This window comes from Anguilla anguilla, chromosome 11, assembly GCF_013347855.1.
Source record: "Anguilla anguilla isolate fAngAng1 chromosome 11, fAngAng1.pri, whole genome shotgun sequence".
Taxonomy (NCBI): domain Eukaryota; kingdom Metazoa; phylum Chordata; class Actinopteri; order Anguilliformes; family Anguillidae; genus Anguilla; species Anguilla anguilla.
In genome coordinates, this window is record NC_049211.1 from 38,368,002 (window position 1) to 38,395,518 (window position 27,517).

The window sequence follows — 27,517 nt, forward strand, 5'->3', positions numbered from 1 at the left end:
AGTAAAGAGTAGATACTTGTACAGGTATAACTGTAAAAAGCAGCAGGTACATCTGCAGGTGTACCTGTAGTAAAGAGCAGATACTGGAACAGATGTAGCTGTAAAAAGGAGTGGGTACGTGCACAGGTGTACCTGTAGTAAGTCAGCACGTTCTCGTCGTGGGCATTGCCTTGCCGGGCCTCCTGAGCCAGCAGCCGGATGCTCTTCTCCTGCTTCTCGTTGGTCTTATCGGTCCAGACCAGCCACACTTCGTCCTCCTCCGCGTACTCCTCCAGGTACCCCGAGGGGTGTGGTATATCCTTGGGAACTCGCCGTCTGTGACCATAAACCCTCATAAACCTAGAATCCCCGGGCGTGTGTGTTCGGTGTGAGTGTGAGTGTGTGTGTGTGTGTGCGTGTGTCTTAAAGGTGGCTTACTCTGTCTTGATGAGGATGTCCTGATTCTTGGGCTCCAGCACACACTTGCAGATAAGCTCCTGGGTCACTGGAATGGCCACGTTATTCGACACACACAGATCCGACAGGTAATCCAGAAACCTGTCAAGAGCACACAAATTTAGCCCTAACCCAAGTGGTAACAACAAATTACTGAACAGTCCTGAATCGACCAGTCGATAAGGCTCACCGAACAGCATTCCCTTGCTCAGAAGACTCTTAATTCTTCATTTTATTTCTTTCTTCTCTCTTTTTTACTTTATTGAACCCAGTGGGGCTCATTTGTCCTCGGCATTTAAACCATCCTAGTTGCTTAGAAGCTGTGGGCAGCCATAGTGCAGCGCCCAGGGACCAACCGCAGTTTCCAGTTCTGAGACCAGTGCCTTGGTCAAGGGCAGCGTCAGGAGTATACCTAACCTGACATGCATGCCTTCAGTGTGGGAGGAAACCGGAGTACCCGGAGGAGAACCCAAGCAAACACAGGGAGAACATGCAAACTCCAGCCAGAGAGGACCCGGCAGGTTGGGACTCAAACCAGGAACCTTCTGCGCCACCGCGACGGGTGTGTCGGGCGTTACCTGGGTTCGCGGTTCCTGCGCACCAGGCTGACGAAGGTCTCCACTTCCTTCTTGGTGATGTGCTTCTCCAGGAGCTTGCGGTTGTTGTGGAGGAGGGCAGTGATGGTGTCCTCCGCCAGGATGTCGTAGCCGATCTGAGACTGCATCAGCCCAAACTGCTTGGCTATGTGCTCCTACAGGAGAGGTCAAGCAGAACGAGTCACACTCGGCTTCATGTATTTAATGGCAGCTAAAGGCAAACTATGCTTTTTACCTTTTTAAGATTTTTACCTTGAAAACATTATAAAATAACCACGCTAAGGCATATCATTTAGGCACTGGCAATCTCGGTCTTTAAGCACGTTTACGTATTTGTTATTCTAAAATTTGTCTGGGACACTTCTGGGTGCGGTGCTCTTTTCTGTATGGGGAGAGGTGGGTGTGGCTACAGAGCCTGTAGTTTGATTTGTGTTTGATCAGATTTGTGGTTTGTTGCTAGCTAGCTAGCCGCTGCAATGGCCCAGATACAGCGAAGAAAAAAGACAAGTCGACAGGCCCTGTTCAATATAGTTATCCTTGGAACTGCTTTCCCTCAGTGGCGTCATCTGAAGTTCACAGAGGGGAAGAAAGTGACGGGGTGTTGGCTTGTTTTCTGTTGGACCTGTAAGTAACATTAGCTACCTCTACCTACCCAGCTAGGGTAGCCAGATGTCCATTTTTATTTTTTTGACCAGAATGTCCCGTTTTCAAATAATTTGTACAAGTCCGGTTTGTGGTCTCAACTAGCCAATGTATTGTGATTTTTGCAGTCACCTACACTGGTGGGGTGCAGTTGAACCTGCTTATCGCGGGAATGTGTGCTAGAGGAGGCCGCTGTGCCTGGTTTTTGGGGTGTGTTTTTGGGGACGGAGGCGTGGTTTACCTGGTTCTTACGGTAATCCTCCTGAGAGTGGCGCAGGACGCGGTAGGACAGGCGGAACATGTACTGGTACGGGGCGTTCTTCTGGTCGCTCAGCTCCTCCAGCCGAAGCAGCGGCCCCTCGCTCCCCTTCTCCTTAAACGGGGCCTTCAGGATCCCGAAAACCTGACGGGTGGTGGGGAGAGGTCACACTAAGGACACAATGAACTGTAGCTTCTTTTTCAACATAAAAAACATGTCACTGAATTTGAATGCCTTTAGCTATATTGTTTAATGGTTATGTGATTTGTATTTTAAATAGTTTTTTAATGTTTTCAGTGATTTTCCATTAAATTATTGTCATTGATTCCATATCAATATGCAGTGATGGGTTACAGTTGCACAGAAATAGTTTAATTTCATAGGGTATTTTTTTTTCATTCCATTTTCAACGTACTGTCATTAATTTTTCTCGAATTGTATTTTGAGAAACTTATTTTTATATGATACTTATACATCATACATACTTATTTGGACATTGCATCAGCATTCTAGTCATTTATTTGTATTGTTACATTACATTACATTACATTACAGGCATTTAGCAGACGCTCTTATCCAGAGCGACTTACACAACTTTTTTACATAGCACTTTACATTGTATCCATTTATACAGCTGGATATATACTGAAGCAATGCAGGTTAAGTACCTTGCTCAAGGGTACAACAGCAGTGTCCTTACCCGGGAATCGAACCTGCGACCTTTCGGTTACAAGCCCAGTTCCTTACCCACTGTGCCACACTCCTCCCTCCTATTGTTAGTCTGCCTGGTCTGGCCTGTGTGAAACTGTGCTCATAGTTTAGTCTTCAACCGCTGGCCTGTTTGACTGGCCTGGTCTGTGTGAAACTGTGCTCATAGTTTAGGCTGTAACTGCAGATCTGTTAGACTGGCCTGGCCTGTGTGAAACTGTGCTCATAGTTTAGGCTGTAACTGTAGACCTGTTTGACTGGCCTGGCCTGTGTGAAACTGTGCACATAGTTTAGGCTGTAACTGCAGACCTGTTAGACTGGCCTGGCCTGTGTGAAACTGTGCTCATAGTTTAGGCTGTAACTGCAGATCTGTTAGACTGGCCTGGCCTGTGTGAAACTGTGCTCACAGTTTAGGCTGTAACTGCAGACCTGTTTGACTGGCCTGTGTGAAACTGTGCTCATAGTTTAGGCTGTAACTGCAGATCTGTTAGACTGGCCTGGCCTGTGTGAAACTGTGCTCATAGTTTAGGCGGTAACTGCAGACCTGTTTGACTGGTCTGGCCTGTGTGAAACTGTGCTCATAGTTTTTAAGCTGTAACTGCAGACCTGTTTGACTGGCCTGGCCTGTGTGAAACTGTGCTCACAGTTTAGGCTGTAACTGCAGACCTGTTTGACTGGTCTGGCCTGTGTGAAACTGTGCTCATATTTTAGGCTGTAACTGCTGACCTGTTTAAACCTGGTCTGGCCTGTGTGAAACTGTGCTCATAGTTTAGGCTGTAACTGCAGACCTGTTTGACTGGCCTGTGTGAAACTGTGCTCATAGTTTAGGCTGTAACTGCAGACCTGTTTGAGAATGTTCTGCTCCCGCATCAGTTTCTGTCGCTCCCTGTTGGGCTTGGTCATCATCACCTCCAGCACAGGCTGCCCCGTGTTGGCCGTGTCTGCCACAAAGAACACCAGATCCTCCAGCAGCTTGATGGCGAACCTTGGAAATGCAGAGCAGACAGAGGAGTGAGGTCTCTGAGCCAAAACAACAACACTGAACTGCGTGCACTGTAACAGTCACCTGCACCCGGACAGAGCAACACCCACCCGCAAACACAACTCCAATACTCACCTGTGTGGAGAGACAACAACTCTCACCTGCATCCAGATACAGTAATACCCGCCTGTACCTAAGCACACTGACTTACGCTCACCAGAAGCCCAACCACCTCCTAGCATTTACAACTAATTCCAGCACCCAGACACAGCAAAACGTCTGCATACTCAACAACACACCGAAACTCTGTAATTGCAGTTCCAACAGATATGCTACTACAAGTAACAAACCACCTTTAAAATCAGTTATAACTTGACCAGTCTAGATCTTCCATACCCACTCAGGTAGACATGCGTCAGGAGAAAGCAGGTTCACTAGGCCCACCAAGGCCCAGGACGAGCGGATTATGCGTCACACACATGCCGCGATACGGAGCCGCGTACCTCCTGTCGTTCTGGCTGATGAAGCCTTCGTTGAACCTGTCCACCACGGTGCTCAGCATGGCGCTGGCGTCGTTGGCAAAGTCCAGGTCCCGGATCTCCATCACTGGCACGGACACGATGGCGAACGCCTCCTTGTCCTCTTTGGTAGGGCAGGTGCCCAGCTGAAAACCAAATGAAATTCATGGAGAAAGCCATTCCAGTTATTAAAAACATTTACGGTAAAACACACATATTACAATGTTGGGATAATAAATACTCATAATAAAATGATTTTGTCATCCTGAAATTATATTTTAATTAAAAACTTTTAAATATAATGTGCATTGTGTCAGTGAGATGGGTGTGTGTGATTGTAATGGTAGTTATAGAAGATGAAATGAGGGATTAACACAGGGGGTTTTGCTGACTGGCCATACATGATACACCTGCACACTTGATGGGAAGGGGTGTTTGGGGTGTACCATAAGCCTGATTATTGGGGTGGGGAGGAGGGTGTGTTTGGGTCATACCATTAGCCTAATGGGCCTCTCCTCATCAATATCAATGGGCACGTTGGTGCCCTGGATCCATGTGTTGGTGCACAAGTGGCGGAGGCGTACATATGAGTTTCTATGGAAGAAAATGGTTCATCAATTCAGTTAATCAGCCCAGATCTTTATCAATTAACCAATCAACTGCCTCCCTATCAGCCCCACTCCATCAATTAACTTGGCTCCTTAATCAATTCAACACCCTATCAATTAAGCAATCAAGCCATCTCCCCCTTCAATTAACAAATCAATCCTGTTCTATCAATTAACCTAGCTCCATAATCAACCCAGCTGCCTATCAATAAACCAAACAACCCAGTTTCCTATCAGTTAACCAATCAACCAACCTCCTTACCTTTAATTTAAATTGCGCCTGTTTTTTCTCAGTATCCTGAGATTGCATCCACTAATGATCTCTAACATAACTGGGATAAGAGCATTATGGCAAGATTAAAGATAATGGGAAGGTTAAATAAAGCTATATTTTAGCAATGAAAACTTACTGACAAGTGGGACAGTACCTGGGAACGAAAGAGTCAGTCTTCTGCAGGGTGGTGGGGTCGAGCTCAAACAGGGAGGCGATGTCATTTCCGTGAGGTACGGCCGCCAGCTTGTACTTCACCCGCTCACCAAGATTCCACTTGTTGTTCCGCCCATTATCCACCTGAGGAGGGAAGGGTCAGTAATTAAATAAAATCTCCTTTCCTACATTCACCAAATAAGGGGGGGGGGGGGGGGGTTCACCGAGTCAAATTGAGTACTGGCACAACCAATACAGAACCTGTGGGAGTGGGTACCCAGCTAGTGGGAGTGGGTCCCAGACCTGTGAGAATGGGTCCCAGGTCTGTGGGAGTGGGTCTCAGGTCTGTGGGAGTGGGTCCCAGACCTGTGGGAGTGGGTCCCCAGCCTGTGAGAGTGGGTCTCAGGCTGTGGGAGTGGGTCTCAGGCCTGTGAGAGAGGGTCCCCAGCCCGTGGGAGTGGGTCCCAAGCCTGTGAGAATGGGTCCCCAGCCTGTGAGAGTGGGTCCCTGGCCGGGGGGGTGGATCCCAATCAGTGGGAGTGGGTCCCAGTCTGTGGGAGTGGGTTCCAGGCCTGTGGGAGTGGATCCCAGTCTGTGGGAGTGGGTCCCCAGCCTGTGGGGGTGGGTCTCAGGCCTGTGAGAGAGGGTCCCCAGCCTGTGGGAGTGGGTCCCAGGCCTGTGAGAATGGGTCCCCAGCCTGTGAGAGTGGGTCCCTGGCCTGTGGGAGTGGATCCCAGTCTGTGGGAGTTTCTCCCAGCATGTGGGAGTGGGTTCCTGGCCTGTGGGAGTGGATCCCAGTCTGTGGGAGTGGGTCCCAGGCCTGTGAGATTGGGTCCCAGCCTGTCCCATTTACAGACACAGCCATTTTCATCACATAAGAAAATATTTCATCTGAGGTAAACGTACTTCCACCAAACATACATCACATGATCAGATTCTCAAACTATTAAAAATAACTTGGCATCTACTCACAACAGTTGGCATTTCAATGCTGTCCCCTTTGTAGCTAGGGTTTTCCTAAAATATGGAAAACAAAAAAACAATAGAAATACTCTATAAGACAATGCCATTTTGAATAATTAATTCTGGGCAACCAGGGAGAATTACCAATGCTCTTAAAACTCAATTTTAAACAATTAAAATCAGATATGATATCGTCATAGAAATAATCAAGAGAACAAAAAGTATGACAATAAACTAATTAATATTCACCATTCTCGCTAATAGAACGTGTTAACTGGAACACCCAGTATTTTCAGGATGATTTAGAGAATAAACACAATCATCTGAGACAGCAGGAAAAACATCCTGTGTAACACAACCCTGAGAGCCATTCATGACTTAGATTTCCCAGAAGTAATTAACACAAACCTAATGCTACCAGCAGGAATTTAGTCTTAGAACATTGGGTGAAGAAAAACAAAAAAAAAAAGACACAATGCTATATGCCCCAAACCCCCAGTATTCTTTTCTATAACTAAGACCATTACTATTCACTCATTCAGCCAGTGGAGAATGGACAATCATTTACGTAAAAGCTAACGCACAAGAAACTACATGTTCCAAGATACAAATATGAATTCATTTCCTGTGCTTGGGGTGCGCTAAGGAAAAGAGAGTACTGGTTTTAAAATGTCACAGTGACACATGGTAACTGCACCCGATGTAACAGGTGGGGCGGCACTGTACTCAATATATTCGATCATTTGCTTGGGTCATGGAGGGCTGGAGTATTCTATCAATGAATCCAATGAACATAAAGAGGTAACAATAGATGTATTTTAATTAACTTGGCTTTTTGGTTTCCAAGTACTGCATGATACCTCATTACTAATAAGAAAGCAAACACCCTAGACAATGTTCAATGCGTAGCCCACAGTAGACATAAGGGTACGAGGGGGCGCTAATTTGGATGTTAGCCGCTTCGCGGCAGTCTTACCTCAGCGGCCAGGTAGTGGCCAGTTGCCAGGTGTTTGAAGCGGTACAGGCTGTTCCAGTGCCCTGCTCCTCCTCGACAGGGGTCGTGATGCACCACCTACCCACAAAACCAGTTACCACTCACTGACACCTTCGCTAGTACCACCGACCCACAAAAAACAGTTACCACTCAGTGATAACTTCACTGGCAGAAAAGATCACTCAAAAAACCAGTTACCAATCACGGACAATTTCACTAGCACAAAAGACCACCTGATTGACATATTGCTCATGTGGGCAATGCACACCCCATTATATTAATACACCATGGTCTTCCAGGTTTGTCAGACAGCTAATCACTACAGTGTAGCATTGACCAAGCTTGACCACACACACAAACACACACACACACACACACACACAAAACCACCTACACAGCCATACAACATACACAAAAATATCTAAGAAAATAAAAATACATCATATGCAAACTGCTGGCAATAAGTAAGATGGAAGCGCAGTCTGAGAGACTTGCACTGACCTCCACTTCCCACAATGCATTGGAGCTGGTGGCTGAAGTGGCAGACTGGCGCAGGGTGGTCCGGAGAAAGACGTGCAGCTTGGCCTTGTACTCGTCGCACGTCAGAAACTTCTCCTGCTCAGCATGGAACAGTCTGACCACATCCCCCTGGGGCAACACAGCAGCCACATATTCATCATTCATCATGATCACCATCATCATCACCATTACTATCAACATCATCATCAGCAGCAGCATCACATCATCATCATCATCGCCATCACCCTCACTATCATCATCACCATCACTATCATCATCACCATCACCATCACTATCCTCATCATAATCAGCATCACATCATCATCATCACTCTCACTATCATTGCCATCATAATCACCATCACTATCCTCATCATCATCATCATCATCACTATCATCATCATCATCGGCATAACATCATCATCATCATCATCACTCTCACTATCATCATCGCCATCATCATCACCATCACTATCATCATCACCATCACCATCATCATCATCATACAACTCAGTCTCATCCTTTAGAACACAAATACAAGTTTTACAATGCTTTATAATAAAACTGTCTCATCCTTTAGAATACAAAAACAGCACATCCATATTAGTTCAGGAGTACGTCACCATCAAAATTCTGAGAATACCAGTGCTTATGATGAGAACTGATGACTGCACCTACCCCTTTCAACACTTCATCTCTGTGGTCACTGAACATCATGAAGAGGTTGATCTTCCAGCTGGTGTTGCCATTCACAGAGTTCACCTGCAGGGGGAGGCAGACGTGTCCGACGGCTGTAACAAATGCACTGAATTCATGGATCATTCATGAGTTCCTCCATCTTAGTTTACAGTCTTTGTTCCCGTCAAGTGGGAGTATAAAAACAGACATTAATATTTCAGCATGTATCTAATAGGCCATTCATACGGACGCTTAAGCACCTGTTCTATAGTCAGCAGCATCAGCGAGACGAGACTGTTCCTCTCATAGAAAGGGTAGGGATTGTGCTTCAGTTTAATTGTCATAGACCTACCTTATCACAGTGCAGTTAAACATACCCTTTTCATTTTCTATTTTCTACCACCAGTGTGCGGGGGACAAAAAGAGGTGGAATATTATTAAATGAATAATACAACAAGCTAACGTGTAAAAGAGGGAGGACAGTCATCGCCCATTATGGTATACTTTAGAATCAATTCATGGTGATTTGTCAGAGCAGTGTACTGGTCACATGTAGCGGTCACATGTAGTGTTCACATGTAAGTCACATGTAGTGGTCACATGTAGCGTTAATGTCCTTCTTCAGTACCCAATGCTTTGATCACCCCAGTAATCCTGCGTGATCAGTTTATGAGAACATGAGAATTTGACCAGCACAGATAGCTGTGGTTAGACAAGCACACTGCACAGTATGTCTTATTACTGGTGCTCTTTTCCAATGAATCATCTCACATACTGAAACACATCACTGTGACATCATGACAAAACTGACTTTGACCAATGAACCACAGCCTCATTTACCAGGCAGTAAATTCATTCATTCATTCAAATTCATACAATTTCTTCTAAAAGTATACTCCAAAGCAGTGACAGAACTCAGGTTGATAATCCATCCACCAGAATTAAAGATTATTTGCATGTATATGCTGTGTATAGTTCTGGAAGCTAACTTTATTATTATCTGAATGACTGTTCACACAGCACAGCTTATATCAGGGCTGCCCAACCCTGTTCCCAGAGATTCACCCATCAGTAGGTTTTCACAGAAAACACACCTCATTGAGCAGCTAGAGATCTCGTTGGGCTGCTAATTAGTAGAATCAGGTGTGCCAAATTAGGGTTTAAATGAAAACCTACGGGACGGTAGATCTCCAGGAACAGGGTTGGGCAGTCATTGCTCACATGAATACTAAACGTTTTAGTCATAAATTTCTCTAGCACCAGTAAGGAGTGTTTTTTTCTTGATTATTGACCCACAATATATATCCCAGTGTGGAACAGCTGGAGGAGATGGTGCCAGTTCCCTAGACTCTGCAGACTGCAGCTGTGCGTGAGCATATGACGCATGCTGCAGTGAGACTTCCACACATTTCCATGTGCTCTTTATGCAATTCATATTTACTGTAAGTGTGTATTTACTGTAGTTTCCTGGAACAGCTCCACAGCACTGCACTGCTTACAGATTGGGATTGTGACAGTTCGTAGGATCGTTAGGCGCGGCAAATATGTCACCAGTTAGATAGCAGATAGTTAGTTTATTGTCATTCCTTCGCCTTACAGGTTATGCAAAGAGTAGAACAAAATATAATGCCCCCAGGGCCATAGTGCAATACTTAAAAATAGAAAAAATTAAACAAGCAATAAAAACAATGCAATAAAAACAGAACGTACAATAATAAAAGCAGCAAACTAAAAAACTTCACAGCATCACATTGCTTGACAAAGTTTGCTGATAAAATGACTTACTGGGGCAGCAACTCACCTCCATTACAGTAACTCGCCTCCATCACTCACTACTCATCTCAATTACAGTAACTCACATCCATTACGGTAAAGTGCCTCCATTACTGTAATTTGTCTCCATTACAGTAACTCACTGCCATTACTGTAGCTCACATCCATTACAGTAACTCACCTCCATTACTCTAGCTCACATCCATTACAGTAACTCACCTCCATTACAGTAACATGTCTCCTTTACAGTAACTCACCTCCATTACAGTAGCTCACATCCATTACAGTAACTCACCTCCATTACTGTAGCTCATATCCATTACAGTAACTCACCTGCATTACTGTAACCTGTCTCCATTACAGTAACTCACTGCCATTATTGTAATTCACCTCCATTACTCAGCACTCACCTCCTTGCAGCCAGGGTGGTCAGACAGTTCATAGTTGCTGGCATGGAGGGGCTGGCCTGCATTCACTGGGTTCAAAATAACTTTATCCCCCACCACCACCTGCAGCAGAACATGAGGAGATCATCAGCACATACTCAGTAAACCACACCCACTAAAAAACCACACCCACCACACAGTGAGAAAGCCACACCTACCATACACTCAGCAAACCACACCCACTAAAAACCACACCCACCACACAGTGAGAAAGCCACACCTACCATACACTCAGCAAACCACACCCACTAAAAACCACACCCACCACACTGTGAGAAAGCCACACCTACCATACACTCAGCAAACCACACCCACTGAAAAACCACACCCACCACACTTTGAGCAAACCACACCTACTACATACTCAGCAAACCACACCCACTGAAAAACCACACCCACCACACTTTGAGCAAACCACTCTTACTTACTACCACACCCTCAGCAAACCAGACCACCCACACACAGAGCAAGCCACACCCACCATATGCTGAGCAAACCACATCTGCCTAATCCCACCACCCACACACTATCCCCTTTATCTACAAAATTATATATGCTAATATTCTTTAATAATATCTTATACAGAGGAGCAACTAAAATCCAGCTGGATTGTATGAACTATATGTATGAATGTATTAAATATTTGAAATATATATATATTAAAAAATTTCTGACAAATTTTGCATGTTGTCATCAGATCTTGTCCTGCACTGCACGTCTTATATCCTGTAAAATGGAGACACAGGTGCTTATGCAGAAGGATTTACAGTATCTACTGTAAACGGAGAGACAGGGCCTTATGCAGAAGGATTTACAGTATCTGTGTCCAGTGCATTGTGGGTGCTCTGGCCCACACACATTCCTGAAGCCTGATGTCTGCACAGCTTTCACGAGTGACAGTGGCTTCTCTGTATTCGCCTCCACATTGTGTTTCCTACCAGAGGTCAGACTGCAGAAACAAGCCCACTGTAGACTAGACTTCCTGCTCCGTTAAACGCATACTCGTTCAATGGACCATTTTAAATTTGCATTGAACTTAGATGATTAAGTATATGTATGCTAAACAGTAAGACAGAACCCTAAAGGTCCTTTTAAAACTATAAGGTGGAGAAATTTGACAACGTCTTTTAAAGCCAAAAGGTAAAGAAATGCTTTCAAGGCCTTCTCATTCAGTGTGTCCATGCGTGTGTGCTAGTGCTCGCGTTCTTCTGTGTGTGCACACGAGTGCAGCTGTACGCGTGTGTGTGCCAGCGCTCGCGTTTTTACACGCGTGTGCACACGAGCGCAGCTGTACGCACGCATGCGTGTGCCCGCGTTCTGCCACACGCGTGTGTAAGCACAGGAGCGCAGCGCGCGCGCGGATCTCACATTGTCCCCGTTGGCGCGTAGCTTCCAGAAGGGCTGGATGAAGAGCCAGGAGCCCTCGTTCCCCGTCCCGTCCAGCGTCACCCGCATGGCGTTCTTCTCCAGCAGCGCCGGCAGCCGCTTGTTCACTGTCAGGTACTTATTACTCTTCATGTGCAGGAGCTGGAATAACATACACACACACACACACACATAGAACTGAGTGCTCTCATTACACATGTATGACAGTCAGGTACTTATTACTCTTCATGTGCAGGAGCTGGAATAACATACACACACACACACACACACACACACACATAGAACTGAGTGCTCTCATTACACATGTATGACAGTCAGGTACTTATTACTCTTCATGTGCAGGAGCTGGAATAACATACACACACACACACACACACAGATACACACACACACACACACACATAGAACTGAGTGCTCTCATTACACATGTATGACAGTCAGGTACTTATTGCTCTTCATGTGCAGGAGCTGGAATAACATACACACACACACACACACACATAGAACTGAGTGCTCTCATTACACATGTATGACAGTCAGGTACTTATTGCTCTTCATGTGCAGGAGCTAGAATAACATACACACACACACACACACATAGAACTGAGTGCTCTCATTACACATGTATGACAGTCAGGTACTTATTGCTCTTCATGTGCGGGAGCTAGAGTAACACAAACGCACACAGACACACACACACATGCAGAACTGAGCACTCTCATTACGCATGTGTGACAGTGAACTGCTGTGATGTGCACAATGTGAAGGGTTGTGTGGCGGGCTGGGACTGCTCCTGAAAGTGCTACAGAGTCTGCAGAAAATGGTGTCTTCAGATAAGATGTCATTGTTTAAAACATCATCTCCGAAAATCTGATAAGCTAACTACTTGACAGCTGAGTGACCTACTTACAAACCTTACACCTGAGTCACCTACTTAGGATGACAGTGTTGTATAACGGGCAAGGAGTTAGTCTTGTAACCTAAAGGTCACAGGTTTGATTCTCCGGTAGGACACTGCCGTTGTACCCTTGAGCAAGGTACTTAACCTGCATTGCCTGTATATATCCAGCTGTATAATTGGATACAATGTAAACGCTGTGTAAAATTAAGTTGTGTAAGTCGGTCTGGATAAGAATGTCTGCTAAATGCCTGTAATGTAATGTAACCTACTTACAAACCTTATACCTGAGTGACAAACCTTATACCTGAGCTGCCTCCCAGCCAACACCTTCTGCTAACCTACTATACAACTTCAGCTCACATACACTACACCTTCAGTTCTTTCTCTCTCTCACACACACACACACACGCACACACACTTTCTCTTATTATGCTGTGATCCCTCTCCAGTTTGGCTCCTGATGCCGTGTGAGAGGGTGAGTCACACAGGAGCGGGGTGAGCCACACCCGTCTGGACCTTCTTGGATCGAGAGGGGCTTAGAAATCGGCCTACGCCCCCGTCCGTACAGGCCCTCCCTGCCTTTCTTCAGATAAACCTCCACAGCAAATGTTCACACAGTAAAATCTCCAACTGATGAGGAAGGATACTGAGCCCTGCTTTCTAAAATACATAACATTTGGCTATCAGACCCACCGTTATAGATTACTCAACTCACCTGAGTAAGAACTATGACTGCATACACTTACTTAACAAGCTAATTAAAAATGGCTGAATCTAAAAAACAACTAAAGAGTTAATACTACTTGATAAAAACTCAAGGCCAAGGGCATCCAATCTTATCACAGAAGGGCTCGTGCAGGAACATTCTTTGCTTCAGCCCAGCACTAAAACATCAGACCCAACTTGATAGAACATCACGATTATTGTGAGTCAGGTGCTTTCGTGCTTGGCTATAACAGGGCTCCGGACCCACGCCTTCTGTTTCCTGTCAAGGGGTTGACTGCACCCCTGCGCTCTGGACTGAGGTATAAACGCACATGTTAAAAAAAAGTGCTGTTGTCACCGCGCTCCAGGTTTGACGACACACGAGCGAGTATTTGCATGCAAAGAGAGCAGCTCCGCGTCGTGTCATCAGGTAAACGCGAGTCACCTGCGGTTTGTGTGAAACACACCTGTGGGCTGTCAGAACGCGAGAAGCAGCTCCGCACCACTCACCTCACAGGACCGACCAGCGGCACGCCCGCGGCGCGGCTACGTTAGCCCAGACAAGTCAGCGTTCAGACGGCGTTCAGCCGAGGGGGTCACCGTGTCGAGACACGCAGCTCCGACACACCGCTGAGGTTACCAAACGCACTAACACTGTGACCTACCCAGCCAAACAAACGTGTGACAGCCTGCCGCGTCGGGATTGGATTGATCGGAGGTAAACACCGGGGACTCCTGTTATGCTGCACAGCGGAATGTGCCGAGGTCGACGCGCTGGATTTTTCGGTCTTGTCCGGTTCGTTCGGAAGTGGATTTGCTAACAGCTCAGAGCATGAAGTTAATGACAAATGTAAAGAGAGCTAAACTCCGGCTATTATATTTATGACTAGCCCGCAGCATGTACAGACCGTAGGTAACACACCGAGGTTAGCGCAAGCTACGCTTCAGAAACGCGGTTAATGTAAATCATTCTGGATCGGCCCCCGAAGCAGGAGTTCATAAACACGATGCAAAACACAGGCGGTGCAAAGGCGATCACAAAAGTACAAAAATAAATAATAGCCACAAGCGGCAGTTAAGGGTGCAAGCTTATTATAACGGGCATGAATGAAGATGAGAGTGAAAGTGCATCGTCTTCCAAGGTTAAGCTCTTTGGGATGCAGTTTGATGAATTCCAAGTTTATGTCACATGCTTAAACTGCTTAGAAAAACAGTGATGACAATGCTTTGCATTCAGTCTATTGTGGCAGTATTTTTTGTTTTTTGTTTTTCCATTTAAAATTAGGTTAAAACTAGAACTAAACCTGACCCATGCCAAGGATCATGTCAGTATCAACTACAACTTCATGAGAAGAAGATTCTTAACTGCTATTCTACAATATCAAACAATGGGTGGGCTGAATTTTTCAAGTCCTCTCAACAGCTTTGTTTTTTTTCAGGTATTGACACCATTTTCATTTTATCTTTTATCTTTTCAGAAGGTTGTGTCTTTCAGAATATCATTCAGAATATGATATAGGCCAATAGATCAAGTCTGGATTTAATTCCAGTCACCTCATTTTTTTACATTTAAAAAAAGGCCAGAAAACGAATAATGTTGAATCGCTTGTGGCAGTCATGTGCTGAGGATTACCAAGTCTAGCATAATTATGACCGAAAAAGCCTCATTTACATATGTAGTTACTTATGGTATTGATTAACTTGGATGTAGTGCACTTCTTTGTTGACATAGGAACTTTTCATTTCAAACTTGTTAGGGTCCAGTACAAACATGCTAGGTACCTTACGGTTCATGAAAATATTTTTAAGCATAATTATTTTTACATTTTTCGGAAAAATGCGGAATATCGAATCGCTTATGGTAGCCATGTCTTTTATCTGATCATGTTCTACACTGGCAAAGATCAATGTCACATCCCTACCTTTAGAGCCACAAAGTCTGATAATGATTAGCATAACAAAGCTTCATTTGGATATTTTGTTATTTATGGTAATGATTAACTTACGTGTAGCATGGTTGTTTTCTGATATAGGAACTTTTGCTTTTCAAACGTGTTAGGTACTGGCACAAACATGCTACATAGCATTGTTTCTGTCAAGTGGACATTTTTTTCCACAGAATTCAAAATGGCAGAAAGTTTACTGGGTTTCATCTTCTTGTGTTTTACTTGATTTTGTTCATTTTGAGGAGGCAGATCTGGCAGTGCGGTTCAAAAGTTACGGCCACGCAAAGTTTTGCCTTAGACTGCTTGTTATAACGTCCCTTCGGGATTTTTTGTGTCAAAACAGTCAAGACTTTCTTCTGAAAAAGAGGAGAAGGCTGAATAATAATGAAAATAAAAATAAGTCGAGTTCCAGCCCCCTTTGGGAGTGGGAACATTTGGGAGTTTGACAAATAAAAGCGTTGCACATTTCTTAAAGGTACGAAGGCGGAATCCACACCTGGATGACGGTGCCGTACTTCACCACGTCCCCGTGCACCTTCTTATTCTCCGTCTCGTTCTGTTTCTGCTCCAGGTTAGCCGCATGCTGCATGGAGAACACGTACCAGAGATACACATTAACACCAAGATACCCACCTACACCACACCAGAGATACACATTAACAACACGACACCCATCTACACCACACCAGAGATACACATTAACAACACGATACCCATCTAGACCACACCAGAGATACACATTAACACCAAGATACCCACCTACACCACACCAGAGATACACATTAACACCAAGATACCCACCTACACCACACCAGAGATACACATTAACAACACGATACCCATCTACACCACACCAGAGATACACATTAACAACACGATACCCATCTACACCACACCAGAGATACACATTAACAACATGATACCCAACTACACCACACCAGAGATACACATTAACAACACGATACCCATCTACACCACACCAAAGATACACATTAACACCACGATACCCATCTACACCACACCAGAGATACACATTAACACCACGATACCCATCTACACCACACCAGAGATACACATTAACACCACGATACCCATCTACACCACACCAGAGATACACATTAACACCACGATACCCATCTACACCACACCAGAGATACACATTAACAACACGATACCCATCTACACCACACCAGAGATACACATTAACAACACGATACCCATCTACACCACACCAGAGATAGGCTACACATTTACACCACACCAGAGATACACATTAACAACACGATACCCATCTACACCACACCAGAGATACACATTTACACCACACCAGAGATACACATTAACAACACGATACCCATCTACACCACACCAGAGATACACATTTACACCACACCAGAGATACACATTAACAACATGATACCCATCTACACCACACCAGAGATACACATTTACACCACACCAGAGATACGCATTAATACCAAGATGCCCATTTACACCACATCAGTGATACACATTAACAGTAATATACCCATTTACACCACATCAGAGATATGCATTAACACCAATATACCCATTTACACCACATCAGAGATACACATTAACACCAAGATACCCATTTACACCACATCAGAGATACACATTAACACCAAGATACCCATTTACACCACATCAGAGATACACATTAACACCAAGATACCCATTTACACCACATCAGAGATACGCATTACACCAAGATACCCATTTACAGCCCATCAGAGACACACATTAACACCAAGATACCCATCTACACCACAGTGGAGATTCTCATTTATAAAAATGCTTATTTACTCCTGAGCATAGATACTCATGCAGAGATAAACATTTAAACTAGGTACACTAATTTACAAAGCAAATGCACACAGAAGTATACCATGAATGAACAAACTTTTTTCCAGAACAGTTTTAAAGATTAATAAGCTTAAATAAGAACATATTTTCACAGATCTAGAAATTTGAGCAAAAAAGCCAGTCAAAATCTAGTCCCCAAGGGCTTCAAATGGGTAATGTGACCTTCAGTTACTCTTATTTTTTATCAAGCGCACTAGACCAGCTGACGGGACCTCGGTCTGTTCACCTGCAGTTTCTGCAGCAGGACCACGTCCGCGATCTTGTCCTTCTCATGCTTCGCCTGCTTGGCCTTCCAGAACTGCTTCTGCGCGGAGTAGCGGTTCATGGGGTAAACCTTGAACAGGCAGTCTGGAGGGCGGAGAAGGGCGGAGGGGGAACACGTCAGCCAGTTTACCACAAGGGCACTGAGAACCCCAGCAAGGTCTCCATGTCACAGGAGAACCATTCTCACCTCTACCACAAGGAGAACCATTACAGGAGAACTATTCTCACCTCTACTACAAGGAGAATCATTACAGCAGAACTATTCTCACCTGTACTACAAGGAGAACTATTACAGGAGGACCATTCTCACCTCTACCACAAGGAGAGCCATTACAGCAGAACCATTCTCACCTCTACCACAAGGAGAACCATTACAGCAGAGCCATTCTCACCTCTACCACAAGGAGAACCATTACAGCAGAACCATTCTCACCTCTACCACAAAAAAGAACCATTACAGCAGAACCATTCTCACCTCTACTACAAAAAAGAACCATTACAGCAGAACCATTTTCACCTCTACTACAAGGAGAACCATTGCAGGAGAACCATCCTCACCTCTACCACAAGGAGAACCATTACAGCAGAACCATTCTCACCTCTACCACAAGGAGAACCATTACAGGAGGACCATTCTCACCTCTACCATAAGAGTCCGCATCACTCAGAAAAGACACTGTTCTGTGAACGTCTGCGGCCGCGACAGCATTCTCCAGATCAAATTTCAGGTGGAATGCATATTCAGCTTCTGATCTTTTGGTTTAATATTTGTAAGGGCGTGTTCGCAAAGGCTTTGGAATGTGCTGCTTTTTAACCACAGCCAGGAAGATTCCACATGTTTACAAAAGTAGATCACACGGAAGGTGCAAGCAACATTTCGCGATGTTAATTATATTCATTAACTCACAACCTCCTGCCTGGTGAGATGATGAAATGATACAAGATACCATACGGAGCTGGATCAACACATGTACACTATATCTCCTAGAAGTATTTACAACACTCTTCCAGGAACCAGTTTCTCTCTTAGACCTTGATGTGACAGCTGAGATTTCTGCAGACTGCACAACTGCTATTTCAGGCCTGTACAAAAGTGCGAATTCAGGGTCAGGCAAAAAGCATTTGGTCTTGCTGGGTACCATTAAAACTCTCAACCATGCTTTCTGCATGACCACTGGAAATTTGAAAAGAAACCCATATCTATTTTCTACAGTGACAACTGTACCATTTAGTTAACTGTGTCAAATGAACAGCTTGTCAAAATACTGGGATTGCGGTTGAGGTTGGAATGAAAACCAGCATACACAGTGGTCCCCCAGGACGGAGTCTGAGAACCACTGCCTTAGAGACACAAAGCATTGTAAATATGCAAGGTTTTATAACACCTTGAAATAACTATTCACCACAGATATTCAATGCATCCATTAGAATTTTGGGGGCTCAAACCCAAAATCCCCCCACTTTAGCTATGTCACTGTTCAATTTTCTTTTGCAGTGAAGACCTGGTGATTTAAAGAGCAAGGAATGTTAGGGATTATGTAGCCAATCAGGGGATTAGATGGCCTGATGGAGAAAGCCAGTTTCTTGGGAATTTTGACCAGGCAAAATTTTGTATTACAAATGAAAATAATAATTTGTTATTTTTTTGTAACCAGGGGTAGATCGTCCCTCCATATCATCAGATTTGGATTCCCTCCTTCTTAAATATCTTGCCCAGTACAACAGATGGGCCAGGCGTAATCTTTTTTAACCCTTTAATATGTGAGATCACAACTACGTGGTTAGAATGTGCTTGACGGAACACTCTAATGCTGATGTCACAATCACTACTGGTAACTAAAAGCAGCGGAGTTCTAGAGCACTGACTAAGAATTTTGATTTTTTTTAAAACATTTAAAGAAACCAGCTCTTCAAAGGATTCAGAGCAAAGCCAAAATGAGGCAGCACATACTTCACAGGGTACAGAGAGCGGAAGCTGATCAAAGGGGGTTTTTTGTTTGTTTTTTTTTTGTTTTTTTTTTGCATTTTATGAAAATACAGACTTGTGAAAGGTCTGACGTAAGGGGACCAACCTAGCCACCTTCCGCTCTAAATCTCTTCTCACCTGCGCGATAAGGGAGCAGGTAAATATTGACTCACTTCCCTCTCCTCTCCTCTCCTCTCCTCTCTCTCGGATCTCTCGTTTCAAGGCGACCAGCCGCAAGTGAGCGCAAGCCTTGATCTAGCAGCGGCCGCTCGGTACCTGGGCCGTGCGCATGATTGGCTATCCGCGGTACCTGGGCTGTACACGATTGCCCATATGGCTGAGTGGCTGGGCAAAGATAACACTTATCAATAAAAGCAAAACAACTCACTCTTTCGAGACTAATCCTTCACATTAACACTCTTTATATGGCAACTATTGTATGAGCCTGGAACAAAATGGAGTTATGGATTGCCACATGTTGACTGAGGGAAATGCTGTCACGCTAACCTGCCTTATACTGTACATTCAGTTATCCAGGGAAGTGAATTCTAGTGCAACTTTAGCATGAACAAAAAACTTTTACATCAGGAGAAACTACTACCTGTTTTCAAATACAAAAGCATGCAAATACAAACCAATATGGCCTTGATCCTTATTTCCGATACATACCATATCTCAGAAATATATGAAGTTTGAGACCATTCTCCCAGGATTCTTCTTTAAGTTTCAAATGCACACTTACATTTTTTAATTAATAGTGGCTTTGTTCCACTGTAATGTTTTAAAACCAAATAAGATGATCCTGACATGGAAATTCCATGCAAGAAATAATATTTTCATCATTATTACCGTCACTATCAGGTTAATATGACCCGTTACATGGAAACTGTACGTTCAAGAACACTTTCAAAGACAAAGTAAAATCTAACCTCTAAACTTTTTGGGGGGGTTATCCAGGTCTCCTGCTGCTGGTTCCACCACACAACGGTCATCCACCAACCTGTGGAAAGAGCACACGTACAGTTACACCTGAGGAGACAGCACACCTACAGCTACACCTGAGGAGACAGCACACCTACAGCCACACCTGAGGAGACAGCACACCTACAGTTACACCTGAGGAGACAGCACACCTACAGCTACACCTGAGGAGACCACAACTACAGCCACACCTGAGGAGACAGCACACCTACAGCCACACCTGAGGAGACAGCACACCTACAGTTACACCTGAGGAGACAGCACACCTACAGTTACACCTGAGGAGACAGCACACCTACAGCTACACCTGAGGAGACAGCACACCTACAGCTACACCTGAGGAGACAGCACACCTACAGTTACACCTGAAGAGACAGCACACCTACAGTTACACCTGAGGAGACAGCACACCTACAGTTACACCTGAAGAGACAGCACACGTACAGTTACACCTGAGGAGACAGCACACCTACAGCTACACCTGAGGAGACAGCACACCTACAGTTACACCTGAGGAGACAGCACACCTACAGCTACGCCTGAGGAGACAGCACACCTACAGTTACACCGGAGGAGACAGCACACCTACAGCTACACCTGAGGAGACAGCACACCTACAGCCACACCTGAGGAGACAGCACACCTACAGCTACACCTGAGGAGACAGCACACCTACAGCTACACCTGAGGAGACAGCACACCTACAGTTACACCTGAAGAGACAGCACACCTACAGCTACACCTGAGGAGACAGCACACCTACAGCTACACCTGAGGAGACAGCACATCTATAGCCTGAGGAAAAGTCTCAAAGCTGGTGTAATTTCACATCATTTTGTTACAAACAATTCACTGCTACAAATACAGTTTGGCAAGTCCAGTCATTGCAAAGATTTATGGACAAAAAGACTTTTCGGAGTCTTGAATTTTTTGTTTTGAAAAACAAAATGTAAAAATACTTTGTACGGATAAAAAGAAAGAATGAATCATTTTCAAGTCAAAGGAAAACATGACAGCACAGTGAAAGGTCCAGTGTTACTTCAACTCTAACAGAGTACATGAGGTGTACCAGACCAGAGCGAGACCATTTGCACTCTGTAAGAGCTTAGGAAACAGTGGACATGTCACTGTGCAAACACAAAGATTTATCTATATATGGTATGAGGCTTAAGGCATGGGCTGGAAATCTACTGTATATTCCCTCTGAGACAGGTAGTGGTTCTCCTCAGTGGTGGGCAGATGAGGAGCCTGTTATAAGGAGTCCTGCAGTTTCATACAGCTCCAATGTCACAAGCAGCAAGCTTCAGTTCCACAGGTACCCCAACAAGGGTTGCCAGATTTAGAATTCGTCAAAACCGGACAACACGCAGAGCTGGATACGCCATCGTCCCCTTGGGACCGACGTTGGATGGGGGGGTGGGGGGGTTGGGGCTGGGGGAGTCATTGACATGCAAATTAATTACCATCTACCGCTAAATCGGTTCCATCAATTACTCAGACCAGACATTTTGTGGTCAGGCCACAAACTGGTCCTGTGCAAACAATTTGAAAACCAGACATTCTGGTCACACAGTCAATTAACAACCAACCAAGGACACTTAGCACAACACTCAGCTCTCCAGGGCAGCACCCCACTTCCAAATATACAGCATGTCTTTAATTAAGCCATCATAATTAGTGCCTCTTCAGGCCACACATCCTGTTCCTGCTCGTCAAGTTGTCCTTCAGCATTAGGACGGAAAACAGCGCATTCTGTTGCCACACAGTAAACTTGGCTGGGTACTGCTATTGTTAGGCTATCCATTATCAAAACAGCCTTGTGCCAATACTGCCATCCCGCAGGTCAGAGTATCTTCACATGGTTGTCCTACTGCAAAAAAAAATTCCTCTTATAATAAAAAAGACCAGGTCAAAACCTAGTATATGGCTGGACCTAACACACTTCATCCAGCCGACCAATGGTGTAACTTCATAACTTGGCCGACCAATGGTATAACTTCATCACTCACTCAGTCACTCAGTCACAGACATTCGCATTTATAGGGCTGGCCCCACTGTTGCGGTCCAGCCAATAACTGGTTTACAATCTGCACCGAGTGGAAAATGTGACCAATGCAGATATTGTTCCATTTCCATGGTAACTGTATAGCATACTGAACTTATTATGAACGCCATGAATCAGTACTTCAGAATCAGACATCCTCTCGTCATCAGTAAGTCTGTAGTTAAAAAGGCTCCATCATTTAGTTACCCATTTCATTATTCAGGTAAAGTGCTCATGGTTGTGGTACCGTGCCATAATAGGAATGTGTCCATAGGCCTCATTTCATTGGCTGTAGAACATGTCATTTCCAGTGACACTGATTTAGTCAAAATTGTGCTAAGTAGCCCAAATATTAACATTCAAAGGACAAAATATTCTCTTGCTATAGTAGATTTTTGTAAATGTTTTCATAAATCTAATCTAATCAGAAAGAACTAATATCATTCATTTTGTAATCATCACTAATGAGAAGAAACCTTTAACTATACAGCACAAGCTGAAAAAATGATTATGATAACTGAAATACTAAGCTGCTAGAATTTATGCAAGAACGATAATAACTTTAAATAGAGAACTCTAGAAATCCACCATCTTGCAATTTCTGATATTGCCAAACATTTTTACTGTTGTACAGATTCAAATGTAATTGTGCATTTGAATCTGTGATTCAAGGTTTAGGATGAATGTTAAATGGAATAATGGTTAATCACGGTGGGGTGCCTTGGATGAGTACAGCTCAGAAAGGAAGAGTGACTGGATGTAATGCTTTTTTTCAATTGTGTAGTAGGTGGAGCCAAGCTGAAACACTGAGTGCAAATACTCTTTGAGGACTAATGTTGTCTCTGCTGAATGTTGTTATCTGTTGCCTTTCCCTGGCAACAAATTTCCCAGGCAAAATTTGACATCATGCACGCTTACTGCAAAAGCAAAGTAAGGTCCTTTTTAAATGTCCGGCATACTTTTGCTGCACCCACGATGACTCACATGACTGAGGGTGAATGAGCCCTGACCGCACTGTGCTATGCTAGGAGCAGCTCTGAGCAGAGAATGCCAGTGCTGGTGGGAAGAGCTTCTTACACTTCCCTTTCACACTGGGCTGAGTGACAGAGAGAGGACCCAGCTAACACTGCCTTGCCATGAATCTAGCACGGAGGGAGGACCCAGCTAATACTGCCTTGCCATCGATCTAGCACAGAGAGAGGACCCAGCTAATACTACCTTCCCATCGATCTAGCACAGAGAGAGGACCCAGCTAATACTTCCTTCCCATCGATCTAGCACAGAGAGAGGACCCAGCTAATACTACCTTCCCATCGATCTAGCACAGAGAGAGGACCCAGCTAATACTTCCTTCCCATCGATCTAGCACAGAGAGAGGACCCAGCTAATACTACCTTCCCATCGATCTAGCGCAGAGGGAGGAACCAAGAGCTACCAGTCGCCGCCAGGTTCAGGCTCAAAGTCCTGACTCTGGCCTACACTGCAGCCAACAGGACAGCCCCCTCCTACCTACAGGATGTAATTCAACCCTACACGTCAGCTCGACCACTCCGCTCTGCTGCAGCGGAGCGACTAGCACTCCCTGCCATCCGGGCGAATGGTTCTCGCCTGTCCCGACCGCAGGGCTTCTCCACCCCAGTTCCCCAGAGGTGGAACACGCTCCCCATTCCTCTGTGACCCTCTCGGTCACTGTCCATTTTCAGCCGTGGTCTGAAGACGGATTGGTACCATGACTAACTCGAACACTACTCCTCCACAAGGTTACGCCCAATCCCGGATTACTGACTTATATCACCGAGAGCAAACAAAGTCAATAATGCCCAAACGAAAATCTAAAGACGGTGGAGCACCGGACTCCAAACATAAGAAAAACTTCAGTAGTTCTGAAGTGGAGATATTGCTGTGTGAAGTGAACAGCAAACGACCTGTCATATTTAGCAGTAGTGGATATAAAATAACACAAAAAATGCATGGGATGCTATTACTCGTTCAGTGAACGCTGTATCCGGAGAAGGGCGCACAACTGATGAAGTAAAATAAATGGTTTGATGTCAAATCTGAGACAAAAAAAAAAATGCTGGTGGGCGTGGGCGCAAGGAATTGCGTGTTATGCATTCAAACGACAAAGCGCTTCTCCTCATATTAATACCGCTAATTAAATCAACTGGCAGTAAACTGCATCGGAGCAAACCGGTCGCTGCACAAAACACTGCACAAAAAACGTATCGCCAGTCATTTTGGTGTCATCCCCCTAGTGACGACTGAATAAGTATTCTCTTCTTCAACATGTCCACGTGTTTAAAAAGTGTTACCTAAGTGCTTAGTTTGTATTCAAAATTTAAACATTTGCTTTTGTAGTACAGACCAAACTTTGCATAATTGAAACCCCCAAAAATAAAAGGTCACTACAACGGTTTGATTTTTAACATTTATTTACAGATGAACTCCCGCTGAGGCAACCACCCTCCAAGGCGGAACCTGGCACCATAATGCTTTGTAAAATAATGAAAATAATTATTAAAAAATATTATAAATGATAAAAATATTATTGTAATTTAAATCCTGTAATATTATACAACTGTAGAATTGAAGAAAACGCAATAACCAATTATTTTGCACAAACATGTCAGCACTCAAATGTGCGTAAGTGTGCTCTTCAGTGTGCGTAGATTCTGTTCTTACCTAAGAACAAATCCCAAATAAGAAAACATTGGTGAATGTCAGAATCTTTGTGAAAACTTCGTGAGTGGGTTTTAAGAAGAAAATTCTTCTTAAGAACGGTTGGTGAACGAGGCCCAATGTTGTCCGACATGGTAATATTGAGCAACGCGTCAAACCTACTTTTAAAGATGCTTTTTGGATTTTAGACACTTGCTCTTTTGCGTTCGGCAAGCAAGTTCCTGTGCGTCATTACATCCGAATACTCGACGGGATTGTCGCACCTGAACACAGCACACAGAGGAGCAGCTAGAGGGCAAAAACACGCTGAATCAATACTACTATAAAAGTGCCATTGTGAAAAGGTATCAAATATGGCTTTTTTAAATTAGGGACTGGCACTTTAAATGTTCTGCCCATGACTCCAGCGCAGAGGGTGGAACCGGCTCAAAATGTCCGCCCATTGATCCGGCTCAGAGGGAGGGCTGGGGAAGCTTGGCACAGCAGATTACGCAGAATGTCCGATAAGGGAGGGGGGCGACCGTCCCCGTTTTTAAAGCTTGTGCCCTCGATTAAAAAAACCACAGCCTGGCGGAACATGTGGCACTGTCCACAGGGCGAAACCCTGCTGTGGAGGTTTCACAGCTGTTGCTCCTTCTCCATCTATTACCCTCTCTGCTTTCCACCTGTCTGAATAAAACCACAAAAATACTAACAAAAATGGCAGGCTGACCCTTACTTCTTACAAAACTACAGCATTACACTGACTCTGTACTCTGTGGCCTGGCTTCGTAAAATGACATCATGGGGGTTTTTTTTTTTTTTCCTGATTTTTTTCTATTCTGGGAAAACAACAACATGCAACAGGTGCAGCTGCTAATTCACATTGCTTACACAGAGGACCGTGCCAGCCAGCTAATCTGTATTTCATACAAATATAAATAAATGTAAATATAAAAAATCTCCCACCACTCTGGTCCTCATTAGCATAAATGCTGACGTTGCGCGTGCCCAGCTGCCCCCTCTCGTCCCGGTACTCAGCATCGGATTATCATGAATTACGGAAAATATTCAATGTGCCGAGAGCCGCGTTTAACAAACCAGCAGCTTTTTCCCCTCCCCTCGCGTTCCCAAACGGGCCTCATCTTTAGGCCCCGGCCCGAGAGGAGAACCTGAAGCTTGAGTGTGAGGCTGCGTTTCTCGACCTCAGCGCACAGCGGCAGGGAGGTCCAGACGTCCGCCCTCCACATCCTTGACAGGTGGCTGAACCGGGCCTGAGATTTGAATGGCGCGCATTTTCCATGCAAAGCAGGGGAAAGTTCCGGCACTGGGAGGAGCTGCGATAATCCTGGGAGAGACGTCTCCTCTCAATGACCCACAGGAAGCACGCGAACACTGATTTAGGAGGAGGCTTCGGCCTCCTCAAACCTTCAACACGCGGAATAGCGCAAGGCTAAGAAGAGCTTTTGAACTGGGGTATAGGACTGGATCAGGGAAGCTGCCTTCCTCGGTCTCCGTACGTCACCCGTTCAACTTATTCACATTCACGTGCCTAGAGCGCTTTCCTTTTTTTCCTTTCATTGGCTCCCTTTGTACACATCTCAAGGAAATGAGGGATGGAAGGAGGAGAAGGGTGAGGAACTGAGAATACAGAAGAGAGGTCATTAGAATGTTGCTGGTTCACTCCAGTATTTTGATTTGCCACTGAAAAATACTGCCTGTGTGCGCCTCAACACCTTCCTTCCATTCCTTCCCAGTATCCACCAATATTTCCCACCTTTTCAATGTCTTGGTCAAAGCAAAGCATTGTGGGAGTTGCAGTCCAAAAAATTGTGTAGGCTCCAGGGCTCACTTACAGAAGAGATGGGATCTCAATGTAACTACCCTGGTTAAATAAATGAATACATATACATCCCAGTGCTTTCACAATGGATGCATCCTGGTAAACTTTACAGAAGGATGCAAACAAGGTTCTGAATTAAACTAATTAAGCTAAAGGTTTCCTGTCATGGCAGCCAGTCAGGCCCTTACAAATACCAAGGGTATAAGGAAAGTAAGGAATTCTTATTCTTCTTTTTTTTGCTTTTTCTGATTTTTATTTGGAATGCCCAAATTGGGATATCATTGGGATAGGTACATGGGAACTCATCACTGGACCCCTGGCTGTCGATTTGGAAGCACACGAACAAGCACAAGCTCTCCTCCGAACCACGCCACCATGACAGCGTCATT

At 44.6% G+C, this 27,517-nt stretch overlaps 1 protein-coding gene across 1 annotated transcript in view; it reads right to left on the bottom strand.

Annotated features, from left to right (window-relative positions):
* itpr3 (inositol 1,4,5-trisphosphate receptor, type 3) overlaps positions 1 to 27,517 on the bottom strand; it is a 77,064-nt gene that overhangs the window by 43,399 nt on the left and 6,148 nt on the right. Inside the window, exons 2-18 of the mRNA XM_035382559.1 lie at positions 20,532 to 20,602; positions 17,599 to 17,720; positions 15,982 to 16,068; positions 11,916 to 12,074; positions 10,512 to 10,610; positions 8,329 to 8,412; positions 7,634 to 7,780; positions 7,115 to 7,210; positions 6,148 to 6,192; positions 5,177 to 5,319; positions 4,635 to 4,734; positions 4,126 to 4,286; positions 3,484 to 3,625; positions 1,915 to 2,076; positions 1,014 to 1,186; positions 418 to 537; positions 133 to 315 (exon numbers count right to left, since the gene is read on the bottom strand). Of these exons, the coding sequence (XP_035238450.1) occupies positions 133 to 315; positions 418 to 537; positions 1,014 to 1,186; positions 1,915 to 2,076; positions 3,484 to 3,625; positions 4,126 to 4,286; positions 4,635 to 4,734; positions 5,177 to 5,319; positions 6,148 to 6,192; positions 7,115 to 7,210; positions 7,634 to 7,780; positions 8,329 to 8,412; positions 10,512 to 10,610; positions 11,916 to 12,074; positions 15,982 to 16,068; positions 17,599 to 17,720; positions 20,532 to 20,602 (2,094 nt within the window). The remainder of the gene's footprint in view (positions 1 to 132; positions 316 to 417; positions 538 to 1,013; positions 1,187 to 1,914; positions 2,077 to 3,483; positions 3,626 to 4,125; positions 4,287 to 4,634; positions 4,735 to 5,176; positions 5,320 to 6,147; positions 6,193 to 7,114; positions 7,211 to 7,633; positions 7,781 to 8,328; positions 8,413 to 10,511; positions 10,611 to 11,915; positions 12,075 to 15,981; positions 16,069 to 17,598; positions 17,721 to 20,531; positions 20,603 to 27,517) is intronic.